The sequence below is a fragment of the Typopeltis vanoorti genome, chromosome 1 (assembly GCF_054136105.1).
Source record: "Typopeltis vanoorti isolate ZY-2024b chromosome 1, IOZ_Tvanoo_1.0, whole genome shotgun sequence".
NCBI classification, from domain to species: Eukaryota; Metazoa; Arthropoda; class Arachnida; order Uropygi; family Thelyphonidae; genus Typopeltis; species Typopeltis vanoorti.
Window position 1 is genome coordinate 88,208,487 of NC_143549.1, and position 20,206 is coordinate 88,228,692.

A 20,206-nucleotide genomic window follows, 5' to 3' on the forward strand; every position below is an offset into this window, starting at 1 on the left:
ACATATCTCCTTCTGAAAAGAAGGCGCTGCATTCCTTAAGAAGCAATAGTCACCTTGTTATCACTAAAGCAGACAAAGGAAAAGGACAGTAATTATGAAGAATTCATAATTACTGTCTCTTTTCCTTTGTAAAAGAGAAAAATTTCTCTTTTACTTCGAGATCACTCAACATACCAAGAACTTGATCACGAATCCACTAACAGGCAACTGAAGAAATTAAATTTTCTTCTAGATGAGCTGATAAGTTTAGATGCAGACAAGATAGAAAGGTTAAAAACACATTTTGCAAGACCTCCTAGATTTTATAGTCTACCAAAAATTCACAAGACAGACATTCCTCTCCGTCCTATAGTTTGACTGTATTGATTCACCTACTTATCGCATAGCCAAATATTTAGCGAAATTATTGAAATCACATATAGGCAAATCATGCTCTTTTTTAAGAAACTCTTCGGATTTCTTAAATAAATTAAAAAATATCTCATTACAACCTACTGATCTTATGGTGAACTTCGATGTAGAATATATACTAATGTACCTCTCAAAGAGACTTTACAATTACTTGCTGACATCTTCCCACAAGATATCATAAAATTATTCAATTTCCTGATGCACTCTGGATGTTTCTCGTGTCAAAACAAATTCTACAACCAAGTGGAAGGAGTGGCCATGGGAAGTCCACTTTCACCTGCTTTAGCCAACTTTTATTTCGAACATCTAGAAGACATCCTGTTTTCATCTATATTCCCTCAACCATCCTTTTGGGTTAAATATATAGATGACATCTTTTCAGTGTGGCCTCACAACAGAGATTCCTTACTTTCCTTTTTAGCCAAAATCAATTCCTGACATTCTCTTATTAAGTTTACCATGGAGATTGAAAAAGACAACAAGTTATCCTTTTTAGACATCCTCCTAATCTGCTCACCTTCAGGTATTCTGACAACAACAGTTTACGGAAAACCCACTTTTACTGGTCGTTGCATTCGCAAACAATCTGCTCATCACCCTTATCAAAAAACAGGAATCATAAAATGTTTAATTCGATGAGCTAGAACTAATTGCTCAACTCCCTATGAATTACAGAAAGAACTTTCAACTATCTTCGAAAAAACTACACAACATCTGCTCGATTCCTACAATCGAGTTCCAATACCATATATTTCTGGGATTTCAGAACCAATTTCAAGAATTCTGAAGAAATATGATTTAACAGTCACTTATATCCCTATTAACAAAATATCCACCTATTCCCCCCCCCCCTCTCTTCTAAAGATAAATGCGCAACTATGTCTCTGTCTGTTGTATATCACGTTCCCTGTAACTGCAATCTGTCATACTTTGGACAAACCGGACGCTTTATAGAAAAAAGAATACAAGAACATTAATCATACATTCTTCACAACAAATCTGATAAATCTGGATTGGCGTAGCACGGGATAGAGACAAGCCATAACATTCTCTGGTCCAAGACTCACCTTCTACACATTTGTCACTATAAATTCGAACACCTATTTGAAGAGAGTGTTGAAGCCTTACTTCAATGCCCTAACTTGAATCGAAATGATTGTATATCCTTGTCAAAAATATGGGAAAGTTTAATCCGGGTAACACACTAAAATATTTTTTTTTTTTAATTGAGACCTTTAATTCTTACATTAGTCTAATGTTATCTTTAATTGAATTTATAAATTAAGATTGTTATATGAAATTATGAATTAATACCTATAATTTATTCATCACTCTGATGAAATTTAGCTCTCTTTAATGCTTAGCAATGTAACATCATGTTTGTTCTACTTTTGAATGATCAGTTGTTTGTATTCCACTTTGTTAAAACTGTTGATATCAAGCCACTGAGGATAGTCTGTTAGTTTCAGACTGAAATATATGGCAAACATTAAAATATTCTTGTGTTAACGTGTTTATAATTCTTAATTTAATGTCACAAGTGTCTCTGAAGAATAGAAGCAATATAATGAAGATATTTGACTTTAAGAGCATGATCATTTAGCTTATCATCCTTCTGTTCTGTTTTTTAGGGCTACAGTTTTACTGCTGGTGATTGCCAACCCATTAAATTAAAAACTATGTTAAAAACATCATCTGCAAAGCAGAGTAATAAAGGATATTGTGCCAAAGAGCCTCCTCCCTGAAAAACTCTAGTAGAAATTGAAAAGTTCTCAGTCATCAGTTTATTAATCATGAATTTTGCATTGTGGTTCTGGTGTGGTTCTGCTGTTGCTTTAAAAAGAGGTATAATTATTTTCAATTGTATGCTACAATAATTGAGAATTTTGAATATCTTTTTTCTGTTGATTGAACTGAAGTGCTGGAGAAATCTATGAAGTTTAGGATTAAAGGAAGGTTTTTATCTTTTTCCTCCTTCTGATTCAGTGGGTGTGTTTGACAGTGTTTCATTTTATCAAGAAACCTGCTTGATTTTTAAACAGAAGTGGTGGTACATATGATTTATTCAGTTTGGAAACATTCTGTTATAGAATTTTTAGTGTGGTATGAGTCCTCTATAATTTTCTGGATTTCTTAGATAGCCTTTCTTGGGTTAATAACCCATTCTTGGGTTATGCATTGCAGATATTTAGTAATTGTTTCCAAAGCTCCTTACCATCATGGTTAATAGCCTCTGCCATTATGCCATCCAGTCCAGGTGCTTTTTCATTCTTTTGAGTTTTTAGTGAAGTATCAGATTCTTGTATTATAAAAGTGTTATGCATAATCAGAAGTTCTTTTTGGATTATTATCTTTAATAAACAATCTATAGTGAAGTTTACTAGTGAATTATTCAAGTTTTTTGAAGTAGTGCTTCCACACTAAGAGTTTATTATTTTTGTCTTTAAGTATCTTGCTACTTTTACCTTGAATTTTTAGTCTTTGTGTTGCCTTTCTTTGATGCACAAGGATTTGGCTACGACGTGTGTTTCTCTGGTTTTATGGTTGCACTACGATACTGCTTATATCTCTATCATAATGGCTTCACAAAGTCTGGCATTATCATGAATATTGAAGCAAATCAAATGAGGATAGACATCTGCTGACATGGATAAGAGAGTAGTTCATAGATTTACAGACATCAGAGAGGAGCATATGGTGGAGTTGAATCAAAGAGAAGGCAGGTGATTACTAGTGATATAGGACTGTGTAATTTATAAAGAGCTGCTGTTGTTCCAGTATCATTAATGTATAAATTGAAGTGATTTAAATGAGAATATCTAGTTTGCTTGCTGATTATATTAACCTGAGGAGAACACTAGTTAATAATGTAGAGGTCCTAGATGATTGAATAGATGGATTGTGAGCAAAGGCACTGGGAGCAAAAGTTTGCTAATTTAGTGTGGCAAAGTGTAATAACGTGAACTTTAGGCTGAAGAGATTGTAAATTGTATGTTATATTGATTGGTTATGCTGCAGGAAATTGATAAGGCTAGGGATTTTGAGATGGTGGCAGACATAAGCTATATTGAAAAAATAAGCACTTGGAATACTTGAATTACATGTTAGAAACACCCAGACAAGCATGGATAAGGAAGATTTTGATATAACTGCCTCTGGAATATTGTTCACAGATTTGGTATCTTGGGTTTCTCGAGGATGTTGAAGTGGTGCATGATTGGATGGGAGAGAAGAGAGGATTACCCTTGGAGGCTAAGTAAGGATATGGTTATTAAGGACATGAAAACTAGATTTTATGATGTTGATTCCCCTCCCTTCCTTAATGCATAGCATTATACATGTCCGCAAGGAGATGTGCATTATGGGAGATACTAAGACAAGGAGTGATGAGAGCTTGGTCCACCTTTACCACGAGTTACCTCAGTCCTGAAGATACTTCAGGCGCAAACTTTGTTTGTTTTGAATGTATCACTTGGATAAAGGATTAAACTAAATTTATTATAGATTTTATGATTGGAGAGTACTGCAGGAGTGGGATGGCTACCCAAAGAAATTGTACATACTTTTTTGGTGAACAAGTTTACAGAAAGGTGTAATAGGTATTGTGGTTAATGCAGGTTACCTCTTGAGCCTACGGACTCACTGGAGATGTTCATGCAGTAATAATAAGAATAATATTAATATGATTGTTCTGTTAATGACCTTCTGTGTGTGTAAAGAATCAGAGTGCCATTAAAATTTTACATAGCTGTTAAAATATCTACATTCTGCTTCTTTGGTTCATCCTTATACAAAAATAAAACTATAAAAATATGACTTCTGCATTACTCCAAGGACAACAACAAATAACATTTCTGGCTAGATGGGTGAAGCAAAAATTGCTTTTCATTCCCCTTTGTCTGTAATGAAGAACTATGAATGGAGTGTTTATGAACTATATGCTTGTCCACTGAGGGCAGTGAAATTAGCTGTGTTCAGCTGAACTTAAGATAGACTTAGGCCTTTTATATTTGTAGCTTTCCTCTTCATTATATTCCAAAGCTTCCTTGATCAGTGGGTTTGTGTGGTTGCTTGTCTTGGTAAAGAACTTCTCAGCTAGATCTAGGAGAAAGGAGGAGATGTAAGGGATGTTGACTTCTCTATAGATCTGGCTGGGAGTTTCTAATAAACCAAGGAGGCATTCAGAATCATCCTCATGCACTTATTCTGTAATCTCTGTAATTTTAGAATATTTGAGTTTGCAGTGTGGCTCCATGCAGGGGATGTGTGAGTAATGACTGATCGTAATTGCTCCAAGGTTGAGGTAATGCAGAAGTCGTATTTCTATATACAAGTAGTTAAAAGGTGTCACATCTTATTACTAAAATACTCTGGATTAGAGATAGATCTTGAAAGTTTTTTCACTTGGTTATACTGTAAACTAAAGATTCCAAGAAATTATATTCTTGGTTTCATCCTTTATCCAAGTGTAAGCAAACAAAGTTTGCGAGTGAAGTCACTTCATGACTACTCTAGTTATATATAGAGGCTAATGATGTCACATCAATTGCCTTAGTATCCCATAATGCAGGACACATATCCTTATGGATATGTATAATGCTATGCATTATGGAAAGGGCAATTACCCAGAAGTGATATCGAGGTTGAGGTAATCTGATGAGACTTCAGTAAAATTTGAAACTGGGTAATGGCCCTTCTCATAATGCATAGCATTATACATGTCCGAAAGGATATGTGTGTGTGTGTTGCGTTATGGTAAGGCAGTTGATGTGAAATCATTAGCCTCCATATACAAGTAGCCCAGTCATGACGTGCAAACTTTGCTTATACTTGGATAAAGGATAAAACCAAGAATATAATTTCTTATCATTTCTAATTTATAGTATAACCAAGCGAAAAAAACCTTCAAGATCGTTTAGCATTTCCTGAGCTTCTTTATTTTTGCTAAAAGAATAGTATCATCTGCAAATGACTACCATATTATGTAGATATAAATCTTAGAGACTGTTTTAAGAATCTGCCACATTTTTACAGTATTCTTCTCATCTGAATAAATATGAGTGCCTCACTCTACCAAAAATCTGAGAGACTGGCTTTATGAGTTCATCAGTGGAACAATCAAAGATCTACTCAACCACTGTTCATAGAGGGCACCAGATTAGGACTGTAGATTTGTGCTATCTTGAACTCAATCTCTGTTTACCTTCACACTATTGTCTTTTTTTTTTTTAACATGTGATTCACATACCTAAATGATTGCAAGGCATTTAATTCATAAGTGTTTATGTATGGGCAAGAAAGAGAGAGAATAAGAAGGAAGGAGGAATTTTTTGATGTTCTTTCATAAAGTGGTGCATGACTAAAGTGGCTTTAGTGCAGATAGTGGAAATGAATTCAAGAGACAGTATGACAGTTCATGGGAGTGATATGTCTGAGAGACTGTCTTCATGAAACCATCAGTGGAACAATCAAGGACCTGTTCAGCTACTCTCATAGAGGGTGCCAGGTTAGGACTGTAGATTCATGCTATCTTGAACCCAGTGCATATTTACCAACGTACTGTTTTTTTTTTTTTTTTTTTTTTCTTATTAACATCTGAAAGATCACAAGACATATAACATATTAGTGTTATATGTCTTGATCTGTTGATGTTCTGTCATAAAATGGTGCATAACTAAAATGGCTTGCCTTTGCTAGCTGTGAGTGCACATAGTGTGAATTAATTCAAGAGATGGTATGGCAGCTGGTATGAATGATATGCGGTCTCCTTCAATGAGGCTGACTCTCTAGATGTCTCTTGTAAAATAAATAATTATAATAGTAATATTTGAGAGGATGGCTAAGAAAAATTGTAGAAGAGAAATATTAGGGATAGAACATGCTGTGTTTAGTTGAAATAGAATCAAGATCAGGTTTGTACTTTAAGACAGATAAATGAGAAATAATAGCAACATAAGAAGGATCCATATAAGTTTTGTAGATCCATTGAGATAGAGATGCTGAGAATCTGAGTTGGATAACTGTGAGGAGACCTCTTTATAGGCTTTTAAGTATGTGGAGAGTTGACCAGAGCTGCTGACAAGGTCTGATCTTCACCTTCTCATGGTGCTCCCCCCCCTCCCCATTAGTAGCTATCTGGATACTGAATAAATGAGGATAAGCTAGTAGTTTGGGATTTCATCATCATCATTCTTATCTTTTCAGGACAGGTTAAGTGTTAGTGGGTTCTTTTTCTTTGGGGTCTGTCCTCTGCCAACCTTGCTATCTGTTGGAATGAGTTCAAGCCTGAGTGGATCTTCAAGGCTTCATGCCATCTTCTTCTCGGTCTTCTACTGCCTTGTTTATCCAATCCTTCCATAAAAAAGGACATAAGGCAGTCCTTCTTGGCACATCCGGTTATGTACCCAAATCGCTGTAACTGTCTTTGGTGTAGCCTATTTAGAATGTTATTAGCGTAACTGAGCTCTTCTCTTACTTTATCATTTGTCTTTTTTTTTCAGTCCACTTTGTGTCATTGATTCTTCTTGTTTGACAGTGATCTAACTCTCTGCTCCACACAGTACCACCAGTAGGATCATTGAGTTGAAGAGTTTAGTCTTTTGGCTATGGCTATGTTTTTTTTTTGTTTTTTTTCTTCTTATTTTATTTAACTTCTTCATTGCACCATCCTAGATTATTATGTGCTTGATAGTTTTCATATAACTTAGATCTTCAGTGATTAATGGTCCATGATAATTGCAACTGCCCACTTGTTCTCTGCTTTTATTATTTATTGCAAAATTGACATTTTTTTTCACTCTCCCTATTACCATAATTTTTGTCTTATCAAGATTTATCTCCATGTATTTGTTGCTGGTTAGATTTAGATTAAAAATCATTGACTTTAGGCACCCTAAATTATTAACTGTCAGAACAATGTCATCAGTATATTTTAAGTGAGTGATGGTCTTTCCATTGGCAGTTACTCCCAGGCAATTCTCCAAAGATTCTCTTAGGATTAGGTTCAAGTAGAGAAAGCGGGAGCATCCCTGCATGACTCTCCTCTAGGATGGGATTTTACTTGTTTCAATATTCCTGACTTTTACTATTGTCTGTGTCTTTATAGCACTTCCTGATTATACTAATTAGGTATGATTTCAATCCTTTTTATGCAGTGTTTCTATCTACTGAATCAAAAGCTTGCTTGTATTCTATAAAGCATATAAAAAGATTTTTTTTGCTTTTCTACAGTCATATCTACTAGTCTCTGTAAAATGAAGATTACATTAGTAGTTCCTCTTCTATCTCTGAGTCCTATTTGTTCTTTTTCCATTACTGCTTAATACTCTTTTTTTTATTCTGTTTTGAATGTTTTGTATAAATATCTTGTAGCATGGCTTGGCAATGATATGGGTCTATAGTTGTAATAACTTCTTTTTTATGTATTGGGATAATTTTACTGAGTTTTCCTTCATCATAGATTTCCTCGTTTTTTAATATTAAGTTGTATAAATAGTTTAGGTGTTGTATAGTCCTTTCTCCTCCTCCCTCCCACAGTTCTGGATACCAACCAGTCCAGATGCTTTTTCATTCATTATTGATTTTATTGCAACAATAATTTATTCTAGAATTTTTGGTTTGGATTCTGTTTGATCTTTTTGTATAGTATGATGGGCCTACTCAGAGATACTCTTATTTTTGAGTAATTTCTTAAAAAAGTGTTTTGCCCAGATTGTTTCTATTTCTATTGAGTTTCCTATCACCTTGTCACCATTAAGCATAGTGATGGAATAAGAGGAGTAGCTCTTTGCAATTTGATTGATTGTTTTGTACAAAGTTCTGGTGTCATTTTTTTTTTCAAATACATCTTTGCATTTTGCTTTTTCATTCAGCCACTGGGTCTTTCTCTGCATTTTCTGCCTACTTCATTCTTGAGATTCTTGAGTAAATTATAAGAGATTCTGTGTTCAGAGGTGTTTTTTTTACAGAAAACTTGTTTTTCATCTCTCTCTCTCTCCCCTTATCTACTAGTTCCAAAATGTCTCCTCTCATCTATTCATTGTTGCTCTTTTTGGAGTAACCTAGTATCTTTGCTGCTGTATCCAGCAATTTCTTGTCTTTTTCTTTTATTGCTTTAAGTTTCCCTGTAATCAGCTGTCCATGCTGATGCTTATATGGTGGATTTCTAAGTATGTTGATGTCTATTATTTTTTCTTTGGGTGCTGTTTACTTCTTGGGAAATTTTATGTTTATTTTAGCTGTATTTATCTATTTTCTTGAGAGTTTTTACATCTTGAATTGAGCTTTTCCATGTTTTATTAATTAATATATTGTCTATGCAGTTCTAATTTCCCCATTGGTTGAAGTAAAGGTGTATTATGATAAAACAATGCACTGTGATAAAGAGGGCTTTTAATTTACAAAAATTTAGTAGTATTTCTCCTCTGTCATTTATTTCTAAAAATAAAATGATGGTATGGCATAAAAGAAGTCATGTTTGCTAGGATATTGCCCAGTTAAACAAAGCTCCCATTGCTTTTGTATAGATATTTGATACAGATATAAGTAACGATATATTTCTACACACTGATGATATACTGAAAATCACACTACATCATCAGTGTGTGTAGAAACATCAAGCAAACCGAAGAACAGTAATACAAGGTATCCTTTCCTTCATGTTTACACGGTGATTAGAATACATCTTCAAAAATTATGGAAACAACTACTATGTTATTAGAGTAAAAATTTCAGTTTAATATAAACCAAAATAATCACTCGACATTTCAACCTTCACATTAAGGTCATCATCTGGAGTATACACATATATACAAAGAAACAAGCTGCACTACAATCTGCATGGTATGCCGAAGTTACATTGATTTGGTCAACCATTAAAACTACTGGCCTACCTCTGGTGGGGAAAAAAGAAAAAACTTTACTACATCAGAGTCCTGTTATTATTATTATCTATTACATTAAAAAATTAAATTAAATTAAGCTAAGCTAGGGAGCAACATGTTCATACACAAAAATTTTTTTACTTATATAACTACATATAAATTAGAGCAAACCAGCATGGATGGTTGCCAATAAAAGCTAAAAAATTGCTTAGAGTCAGGGTTTGCTGGAAAACTTGAACTAAGTGGACTGAATGTATGCCATCCAAATTCTTGGGATTTTTAAGCCACCATTATTATTAAGATTAGGTCGGTTAATCAAAATTTCACAGGCTTCTTTCAATTTCCATTCATACCAGGTTTTTGTATGATGTAAGGAACAAATACTTTTCCAATCAGTTTGGTGTAGGGTGTTAAGAGCGTATTATAAAGAAATTAAGAAAAATCTATCAAGGATGGCCATGGCATTGCCTTTGTCTGATTTTGTTATAATTTTATCTTGATTAGCTTTCAATGACTTGATAGATCAACTTACATCTATCAGATGAATCAACTAGTCTCTGATACCAGCACCTATCAACTTGTAAACTATAATCTGACTAACAGGATTAAGAAAAAAACTGTGAAATTACTTAAGTCTGTCACTTTTTTGGCCGTCAGCCACTGTTAAAAAACTAATACCCCATTATGCTCGTTCTCCCAGAAATATGGTGTTCCCAAGATACACAAACATAAAGTTCTGCTTTGGCTAGATAGCTGAGGGTATAGACAGCCCTAATTACTTAGCCAAGAAATTAGCATGAATACTAAAGGAGTCAGTAGGTCATTTCCCCCCCCCCCCTTCCTATATAAAGAACACACAACATTTCATAAACAAAAATAAAAGCATAACACTCGGTAAAGATGATTTATTGGTCAGTTTTGACGTTTCTGTCCTTTTCATGAATGCCCAAATCAGTGACAATTCTTCTCTTACAGAACAAATATCCACCCAGCATTACAGCTCTCTTTGCCTACATACTATGTTTTGGTTACTTCATATGGCAAAATAATTTTTACCTACAAAAAAGAAGGTATGGCCATGGGCTCATCACTATCCCCCCCCCCCCCTAACTGCTAACTTTTATATGGAAACTTTTGAGCAACATGCTCTAGATTCCTATACTTTAAGTTTGGCTTAGCTATGCTGAAGATGTTTTTGTTATTCTGGCCACACAAACATTAAACACATTCCTTAGCTACCTGAACAAACAACATGAGCGCACACAATTTACTATTGAAATTGAAAATCAGAAATCACTTCCTTTCTTGAATATATTGATTACACGTCTTCCCTCAGGCAGTCTTTCCTTCACTGTTTATCACAAGCCTACACATACTGGCAATATATACATGCTAACTCATATCACCATCCTTTGCAAAAACTTGGAGTCATGAACACCTTCAAAACAGAGCTATAACAAGCTCTTAAACAAGATTTACAAACTATTAGCAATACATTTATAAATAATGGCTATAGCAAAAATACTATTAATAAAATTCTTCATAAAACTTCATCAAAAAATAATATAGATTACAGTAAAACCATAGCTATCCCATACATTCAAGGGTTATCAGAAAAAATTAATAGAATTCTACATCATTATAATCTTAATGTTACTTTTACTCTGCCTATAAAACTGAAAAACATATTCATCTTCTCTAAGGATCCTCTCCCCCCCCCATTGGCTTACCCTGGAGTATATTGTATCTATTGCACTTGTAATTACCTTAAATTGGAGAAACTGGATGTACAATCCCTATCCATAAAAAAGAACACAAAAACACATTAAATTTAATAATTTTGGTGAAGCAGGCCTCTCAGATCATGCTTTTGTTCCTTACATCATACAAAAATCTGGTATGAACAGAAATTTAATGGAGCCTCTGAAATTTTGATTAACCGACCTAATCTTAATAATAATAATGATGGCTTAAAAATCCCAAGAATTTGGATGGCACACATTCAACCCATTCTTAGTTCAAGTTTTCCAGCTAACCCTGACTAAGTAATTTTTCATCTTTTATTGGCTGAAAAGGGGTGCCAACTGGCCTAGTTGGCTGAGTGGTCAGCGAATCTGCTCTCCAGCCAAAAGGCTGCAAGTTTGAATCCCACTGGGCATGGATATTTGTAATTGTCTGTGAAAATACTAGTGGTGGTAGTGGGCAGTAGATGATGTGGTGGAGACGGAGAATAGTAGAGTGGGTGCCCTCCTTTGATGAGTCTTTGGACTCCCTGGAGGTGTCACATAATAATAAAAATAATAATAATAATCATTGGCCATCATTCATACTGGTTTGTTCTAATTTATATGTATAGTTATACAGTAAAACCCCGTTTTTAAGTTCCCTCAATTTACGTTTTCCTGCCATTTATGTTATTTTCCGTTGATCCCATCTTAAGGCCTATTCTTACGATATATTGTTTTCCTGACATTAACAACTTGATGTGGACATTATTTCCCGTGATTTGCATTTTTTTCTTGAATGGCAATACTGATTTTCCAATTGATTTCTTTGGAAATCTGCGCATTTCTTTCCCAGATGTCGTTGCTTTTGGCTGTAGTTTCGTTTCTGTCATCATGATGACTTGCATGCTTGCAGCAGTAATGTAGTCATGAGCGATACCATAATTTTTCAATCACAGTACGAACTGATATTGCAGAATTTCTACTACATAATTTAGCATGTGAAAATTTCTTTCAAGTTGTGGTAGTGGATTATCCATGTTAGTAACATGGAGAAAAAAGACAGAAAATGTATTTCGATAGAAGAAAAGATGGCAATTCTGTGACTTGTAGATTGGCATGCCAAACACGTGTGCATTTAGCAAAAGATCTTGGACTCTCCGTCCACTTTGAACATGATAGTAAAAAACAGGTCAAGCATTGAACTCAATGCAAAGCAATCTGGTGCTATGTCAAAAAAAAATGATAAGCAAAAACAATTAACAATTAAAGATTTTTTTAAATAGATAAATGTAAGTAATTATAAATTCATTTATTTTCAGTTATTCAATTTTGTAATCTAGTATGTAGACTCGCATACTAACAGTAAGTCATCTTTTAGCCTTTTTTTAATGTTTTTTTACATTTCCTGCTATTTACACTTTTTTCCATCAGTCCCTGAAAAGTATAAAAAAGGGGTTTTACTGTATAAGGGAAAAAAAAATTTTTTTGTGTGTGACATATTGCTCTTTAGCTTAATTTAATTTTGTAACTTAATAGATAATAATATAATAACAGGACTCTAGCTTTGATGTAATAAGTTTTTTTTTTTTTTTTTTTTTCCCAACCAGAGGTTAGGCCAGTAGTTTTAGTGGTTGACTAAATCAATGTAACTTCAGCATACCATGTAGGTTGTAGTGCAGCTTGTTGCTTTGTATATATATATGTGTACTCCAGATGATGACCTTAATGTGAAGGTCAAAACGTCAAGTTATTATTTTGGTTTATATTAAACTGAAGTTTTATTCTAATATGGTAGTTGTTTCCATAATTTTTGAAGATATATAGGAATACAAGGTGCATACAACAGTCAGTTTACTAATTAAAATCGGTTTTCACCGTTTTTTAATTAGTAAACTGATTGTTGTATGTACTTTTATTCCTGTTCTTTGATTTGCTAGTTGTTTCTACACACTGATGATGTACTATTATTTTCAGTATGAAATATCTATACTTTCATTATACTTTATTACTCTGGTTATCGTGTAATTTTGTTGTTTTAAAATTATGCCACAGGTACCTTTAAAGATTAGAATTATATTCAAATAAAAGTCTTGCCAAAGCTTTTGATCTTAACTTTTATCCTACTATGTGTCCTCTTTGAATCCAGTTGATTCTGTTACTTTGCTCTTTTCATTACCAACAGAAAATGCCAATCTTTGGCTTGTTATGTTTTCTCCAGTGCCAGACATGCAGCATTCAGTTATGCCTTGTTCTTTGCATCAGAAGGAGATAAGAAAATTTTATCCAATTTGCATACAAATCATATCCATGTCCTGACAGAATTTCTCCAGGTGTTCTGAAAGTTTATTCTGTTGAGTTGATGTTTCATATTCCACTGTTATTTGTTTCCTAAAATGTGTTCACAATTAGTTTATATTAACTTTTTTTATTATTTTTTATTTTTTATTTGCAAAGGGCATTGAATTCTTGCATCTTGTTGCTCTTCACACTTCATTCTCTTTAAAAATACTGGAGAAATCTATTACTAATCTTCTTCTTCACAACCTTGGAACATCTTGAGTAATTTGCCAGTATGGATGGATTCTGCCACTATTTTTATGGCAGTTTAATTTTACTCTTCTCACTCATTTTTGGACAAGTGCCATAGAAAAGTGTGGAAAAAATCAAAAGGTCGTTATTGATATTTCCAAGTCATTTGATTGAGTTTTGACACAAAGGCCTATTAAGTGATCTTTCTTTTTTTTTTTTTTAAATCTGTTTTCTTTGAAATTTGGGTGATCATCTTCCCTTCTTTTCAGTAAAATTGCAGCGATTTGCTCTCAAACTTTGCATCTAAAACTGGTACTATACGATTCTTGTTCTTTCACCTGCTGTCTTTCTTTAACATATGTGAGGAGGCGCTCAGCATTATTTTTTAGTTATCACATTCTTCACTTTTAAAATTGTTACTCTGTTATATTTCATTTCGAAATTTAAGGCTTCTTAATATTTTGACAAAAGATTAAAAAGAAAACATGACTCATCTTTCTTTTTAAATGCTGTATAATTATTTTGTTTGAATACATTAAAAGAAGTATTCATAATTAAGTTCTTCTTCTTTTCAGCCATTTTCTGTCCACTGCTGGACGAAGGCCACCTCCAGTTCTTTCCACCTTTCTCTGCTCTTGGCAATGGTTGACCAATTTTTTTCAACAAAATTTGACAATTCATCACTCCACCTTCTTTTAGGATGTCCTCAGCCTCATTTCCTTTCTTTTGGAATCCAGTTTGTTAGTATGGTGGTCCATCGCTCCTCTTCTCTTCTGGATAGATGTCATTTACATTTTAGTCGCTTGTGGTGAAGAATGATGTCAGTGATACAAGTCTCGCATCTTATTCCAGATGTTTTGCTTCTTATTTTCTAATGTGATGCACAGCATCAGCCTCTCCATTTTTCTTTGAGTTGTTGCTAGTTTATTTATCAGTGTTTTTGTTAGAGACCAAGTTTCACAACCATATGTGGTGACTGAAAGTATACACTGGTTAAATGTCTTCCTTTTTAAACAGAGTGGGACATCATTGTTTTGAAAAATGCTTTTCAATTTTCTGAATACACTCCAGTCAAGGTGAACTCTTCTATTTATTTCTTTTTGGAGTTCACAGTTTAGATCAATGAGATGACCTAAATATGTATATGAAGAGACTCTTTCCAAGATATTGTTTTCTATTATTATGTTTTTTGGTGGTGTTACAAAATGATTAAACATGATATTAGTTTTTTTCTCTGTTTATTTTTAGGCTAACTTTTCTGCTTTCATGATATAGGTCTTCTATCATTATATTAAGGTCTTCTGGAGTGTTTGCAAAAATTATGACATCATCTGCATATCTTAGGTGTGTTAAGTTTCTGTTATTAATTTTCATACCAAGGTTTGTCCAGTTTATATTGTTAAATATTTCTTGAAGGACTGCGGTAAAGATTTTGGGCGATAGAGAATCTCCTTGTTGGACACCTTTTTCAATTGATATTTTATTGCTACTTATGTGAGGTTGGATTGTTGCTGCTGCAGTGTGGTATATTTCCTGGTGGAGGTCCATATATTCTCCAGGCACTCCCTAATTCTGGAGTGCTTTGATTATTGCATTAGTTTTGATGGAATCAAATGCTTTTTCATAATCAATAAAGGCTAAACAGAGAGCTAATTGGTTTTCTTCTGCTTTTTCTATTAGTTAAGTTAGTCAGGTATAAATTGTTTATTACATTCTGTTTTTAATGGCTAATTTTACATTTACAATTATTTCACAGCAATCTTTAGCAGATAAGAAAGAACCTCTTGAGATTTTGCCTTTAAAAGAAAATATCAGCCAAAAGCAGGATACTCCTCCAAAACCACCAGTTAGAAAATCACTTATTTCTGCCACATCTTCAAAGCCTAGTACTTCATTACTTGCCCTCAGTCCCAAACACCACAGTAAGTGCATAATTAAAAGTACCAAATTTCAATTAGTAATTCAATTGCAGACATGATAGATGTAACCTTCAAAATTTCCTATATTTTGAAAAGTTTAGTATTAACTTATCTGTAATGGAAAATATTGTTGTGTTTCATTGGATGATTACTGTATAAGAAAAAAACCATCCACTTTTCAATTATTTTGACTTAGTAGCTTGTTATAGCAAATAAATGAATAATTTGGACAGGATGAAGTGGATAACTCTTGCTTGACTCCTAAACATGGACTAGATTGGCTCCTTAGAAATTAACTTGCTGAATTTACTTACCTTTATACTTACTTAAACTCGGTAAGGTTTAAAAAAAAAATCCCATTTTTTCTCTACCGATATCTAGAAAATTCCTTCCCATATCTCTTTTCTGGGATAGCAAAATATAGCAAAACTAGTTTGTTATTAAATACAAGTATATTAGTAGGCACTAATGACTTAACTAGCGATAAGTTCAGTATGAAAGAGGACATAAAAGAGGTTGGCGGAAGAGGCAAAAATGAAGAGTGAGAAAGTGAATTAAGAAGAAGGGCTATGATGGCAAATTATTTGATGCATAGGCTGTGTAAAAGGAATGGATGTGACTTTTTGAATGTGTGGAGTGAGTTTGAGGGAAGATTGAATTTGTATAAGAGGAACATCCTACACTTGAATGCATTTGGCATCAGGAGTCTTGAAAAATTATTAATTGATATAACAACTAAGAAAGAGAGTCAGGGAAACCGAATTCTGATAGGAGGAAGCGTGAAAATTTGTGTCTAAGAGTAACAGTGTTAGGTAACTGTGTTAATGATGGGAATGGTTTTTATTATGGAAATGATTATGAAGAGAGAGAGAAAATGATGCTTTGTTTGTCCGATTCAGACCTATCAAACATGTGTAATGATGACTGCATAAGTAAGGAACTAGATAAGAACAGAGATCTGCAAGTTTTCGAACTGTGTCATGCAGACCACAGACAAGTGTATGCAAAAGAGCAGGCAGGTAATTTATTATGTCTGTACATGAATGCTAGGAGTATCAGAAACAAAGAAATAGAGTTCATTGCCTTGGTTAATATATTGGAATCTCATGTTGTAGGCATTAATGAGACCTTGGCTATCAGAAGCAGACATGCTAACTGGAATTGAATGCAAAGAGTACAGTATTTTAAGGAAGGATAGACAGGATAAAGGGGAGGAGACATGCTGCTAATGATATCAAATGTCTTGACTCCAGTTAGAGTTGAGACCTAACTGAAATACTAGTAACAATTTTTCATGTCAGTGAGTTTGAAGCCATCTGATGTGAAGTGGAGTCTAACAAGATTAAATACATAGTTGGGTGTTGTTACAGACCTTTATTTTATTTTATTTATATAGCTTTTTATTAATAAGGTTGAGCACCTTTTGTATACTTGTATATGAGATATATATGACTTCTGCATTATTTCAACCACCCTAGTATCTCTCTCTCTCCCGGGTCTGGCTCCCACTGATGAGACTTCGATAAAGGTTGAAACCAGTCTGAGTAGTGGCCCTTCCAGTTATGCATAGCATTATACTGTACATGTCCAAAGGGAGGGGGGGTTTGCTTTGCATTATGGGATACATACTAAGGCAAGTGATATGAAGTCATTAGCCTCTATATACAAGTAGCTCAGATGTGAATATGTTTCACGCACAAAACATTGTTTTGCTTCCTTGGGAAAAAAGGATTAAAACCAAGTATAAAATTTCTTGGTATCTTTAACATATAATAAACCCAAGGTAAAAAACTTTCTATACCATATAATAAGTTGGTAGTCAAACTAGAATGAATGGGGGTGGATATTAGACTAGTGCATTGCATTAGATATTGGCCATCTAGTAAGTATCAGCAAGTTGTGTATGGGAGGGCAGTATCTCAGGAGAGGAAAGTCACTAGTGGTGTTCCTCAGGGGTCTATTTTAGGACCATTGCTGCATAACCTTTATGTTAATGATATTGGGGTATTTTGGATAGGGATATTCAGTTGTTTGCAGATGATGCAAAGTTGGGGTGAACTATGAGGAGTAGAGTAGGTTTCTGGCCTTACAAGAAGACTTGAATAGATTGAGTGAATAGGCAGAGTGGGGGGATGCCAGTTCAGTGTTGCAAAATGTAAGGTTTTAAAATTTGGAAAACAAAGATGGGCTGTAGTATTTACTCTTGGTGGGGATATATTATTGGAGATGAAAGAAATAAGAGATCTTGGGTTAATGGTGGACAAGGATCTAAAATTTAGAAGAAACATTGCCAAGATTGTTTTCACAATCTTATCAATGTTTGGCAAACATATCTGGCAGTGATATGGAGGACATTGACTTATAGAAGTAAGGAGATTCTTGTTTGATTGTATAAAACTCTGATTAGGCCACATATGGACTAATTTTTCTTCCAACTCCTGCATAGACGATCAAGACAGAACTCCTGCCATCCCACCAACTATCTACAGTATGCCTCTTCTGAAATCTCAGCAGGAGGACATCGGAAAAATCCTCAGCTAACTTGATATCAATAAAAGTCTCATGGTCCCGTTTGTATTCTTTGTTTTGTACTAAAAGTGCTCCAGAACTCACACCTATCTGGTATTGTCTCTTCAAGTTATCATACTCATCTAGTATATACCCCACAGCCTGGAAGCAAGCTTTTGTCCAGCTTATTCTGAAAAAAAGGAAGACATAAGTCAAACATCATGCTGCTGATCTCAATACTCTCAAAAATAAAAGAAAAAGTCAACAAATAGCCAACTGCTTCGCTACCTCGAGACCCACCAATTTCTTAATGATCATCAATATGGATTCCGTAACTCTTGTTCAACAGTAAATCTCCTTGCCAGCCTGAATCACCATTGGACCCAGGCCATGGAAAAGTTCACGAAAACTCACTTGGTTGCTCTTGATATTTTCAAGGCATTTGATGGAGTCTGACATCATCACCTTTTTATCAAGCTGCCATTCTACAGTATTCCTCCCTCCCTTTCTTAATGGATTGGCAGCTTCCTCTCTGGCCATTACTGTAAGTTATGTTGGATGGTTTCCTTTCATCAGAGTTCTCAATCGGCTAGTGTACACCAGGGCTCAGTGCTGTCACCTAAGCTTTTCCTACTATATGTGAATGATCTCTCCCTGATATCCAATTCTATTCATAGCTTTACTGATGACAGTACCTCTCCACTGCTCTTTTTCATTTTCAAAACCTTGCTCAGATAACTTGTGTGCTTCAAGGTCTTCTTTAAGAAGTCTCCTAAACACTGATCTCCTATCCACTCTCAAGTTGGGGTGAGGATAACCCTGAATTTTAATCCCACAATCAAAACACAGTCCTGTCTCATTTCTAGAAAGAAAGACCATTCAAGTTTCTCCTTGACTTTTGACAATATTTCTCTTGCCAACCAGGACTAGTTTTTCTCTCCTTGGGTTAATTCTCACATCCAGTTTATCCTGGCATCAGGTCCATAGCTTCTTTAGCCTCCAAAAAACTTTGTATACTTTTTCCATTCCCAACCACACTTCTCTTAAGCTCAACTCCTAACACACTATAAACTCGAATTGCTCAACCTTAGAATACTGTTCCCACATTTGAGGTAGTGCACGGTAAACTTCCCTTAGAATACTTGACTGTACGAAAGTGAACAATTCATTTAATTGATGACCTCCTCCCTCACTACTACCTGTCTCTCTCTCTCTCTCTCTCTCTGGTCACTTTCTCATAAATGTTCTGTTGCTGCTTTGTCTCTTCTATAAGTATTTTCATGGGTACTGCTCCTCTGAACTGGTCACTATCATCCTCCCACTTTTCTATACTCGTATATATGAACATGAGCATCTGCCAGTTGACACCTATTACAGTCTCATCAAGCTCCAAACTCATCAAGCCAACTTCTCATCTTGTGCCTTCATTTCCTGCACATTTTCTCTTTGGAAAAATCTTTCCCAGTGACCACAACTGTGAGGCTTTTTAAAAAACACATTCACAAACTCCTCTCTTCTGGCTAACCATTTACTCACATATCTTACTGATACAAAATCAGTAAACATTAGGCTAATATAACCTTTCGAAATTGAAAGTTTTTTAACTAGATTTTTATAATTTAATACTCTTCTAGTTCTTTTTTATGTCTTCCTGTTATTATTTGCATTTGTACTTTTTTCATGTTGTTATTTTGTGTGATTTATGTATGGCTCCAATGTGTTCTTTTTCTTACCTTAATTTATAATTTCCATAATGTATAATAATGTATAATTAGCCTGGCTGGCCGAGTGATTAGCGCATCTGCTCTCCAGCCAAAAGGCTGCGGGTTCGAATCCCTCTGTGGGCACGGATGTTTGTGATTGTCTGAGGAAATACCAGTGGCGGTGGTGGCGATAGGTGGCGTTGCTGTAGTTGTGGTCAGTTGGTGGATTGTGAGTGGTGGAGATAGAGTTGTAGAATAGATGCCTTCCCTTGATGAGTATTTGGACTCTCTGGAGGTGACTGATAATGATAATAATAATAATAATTTCCTTTGTTCTGTTTCCCATAAAGTTATTTCATTTCCCATGATTTATCATTTTCTGTTTTATTTCCCATGATTTTCTTTTGTTTCATATATATGTATATATATACATATATATTTGTTTCATACATCCCTCTATTTCCTTTGTCTCCTGATTGTGACATTATTTATTAGGAAATTCAGCTCACTGTAGGAAGGTTTTTCAT

At 34.5% G+C, this 20,206-nt stretch overlaps 1 protein-coding gene across 5 annotated transcripts in view; it reads left to right on the forward strand.

The window, feature by feature from the left end:
• The window catches only part of LOC150110185 (protein fantom-like), a 588,918-nt gene that overhangs the window by 428,410 nt on the left and 140,302 nt on the right, over nucleotides 1-20,206 (forward strand). For all 5 annotated transcript variants that reach the window (XR_016548253.1, XR_016548255.1, XR_016548256.1 and 2 more), the window contains exon 29: nucleotides 15,306-15,471. Coding sequence is in view for 2 of the 5 variants with exons in the window: in XM_090391966.1 (XP_090248092.1) it covers nucleotides 15,306-15,471 (166 nt within the window). In the remaining 3 variants the exon portion in view is untranslated. The remainder of the gene's footprint in view (nucleotides 1-15,305; nucleotides 15,472-20,206) is intronic.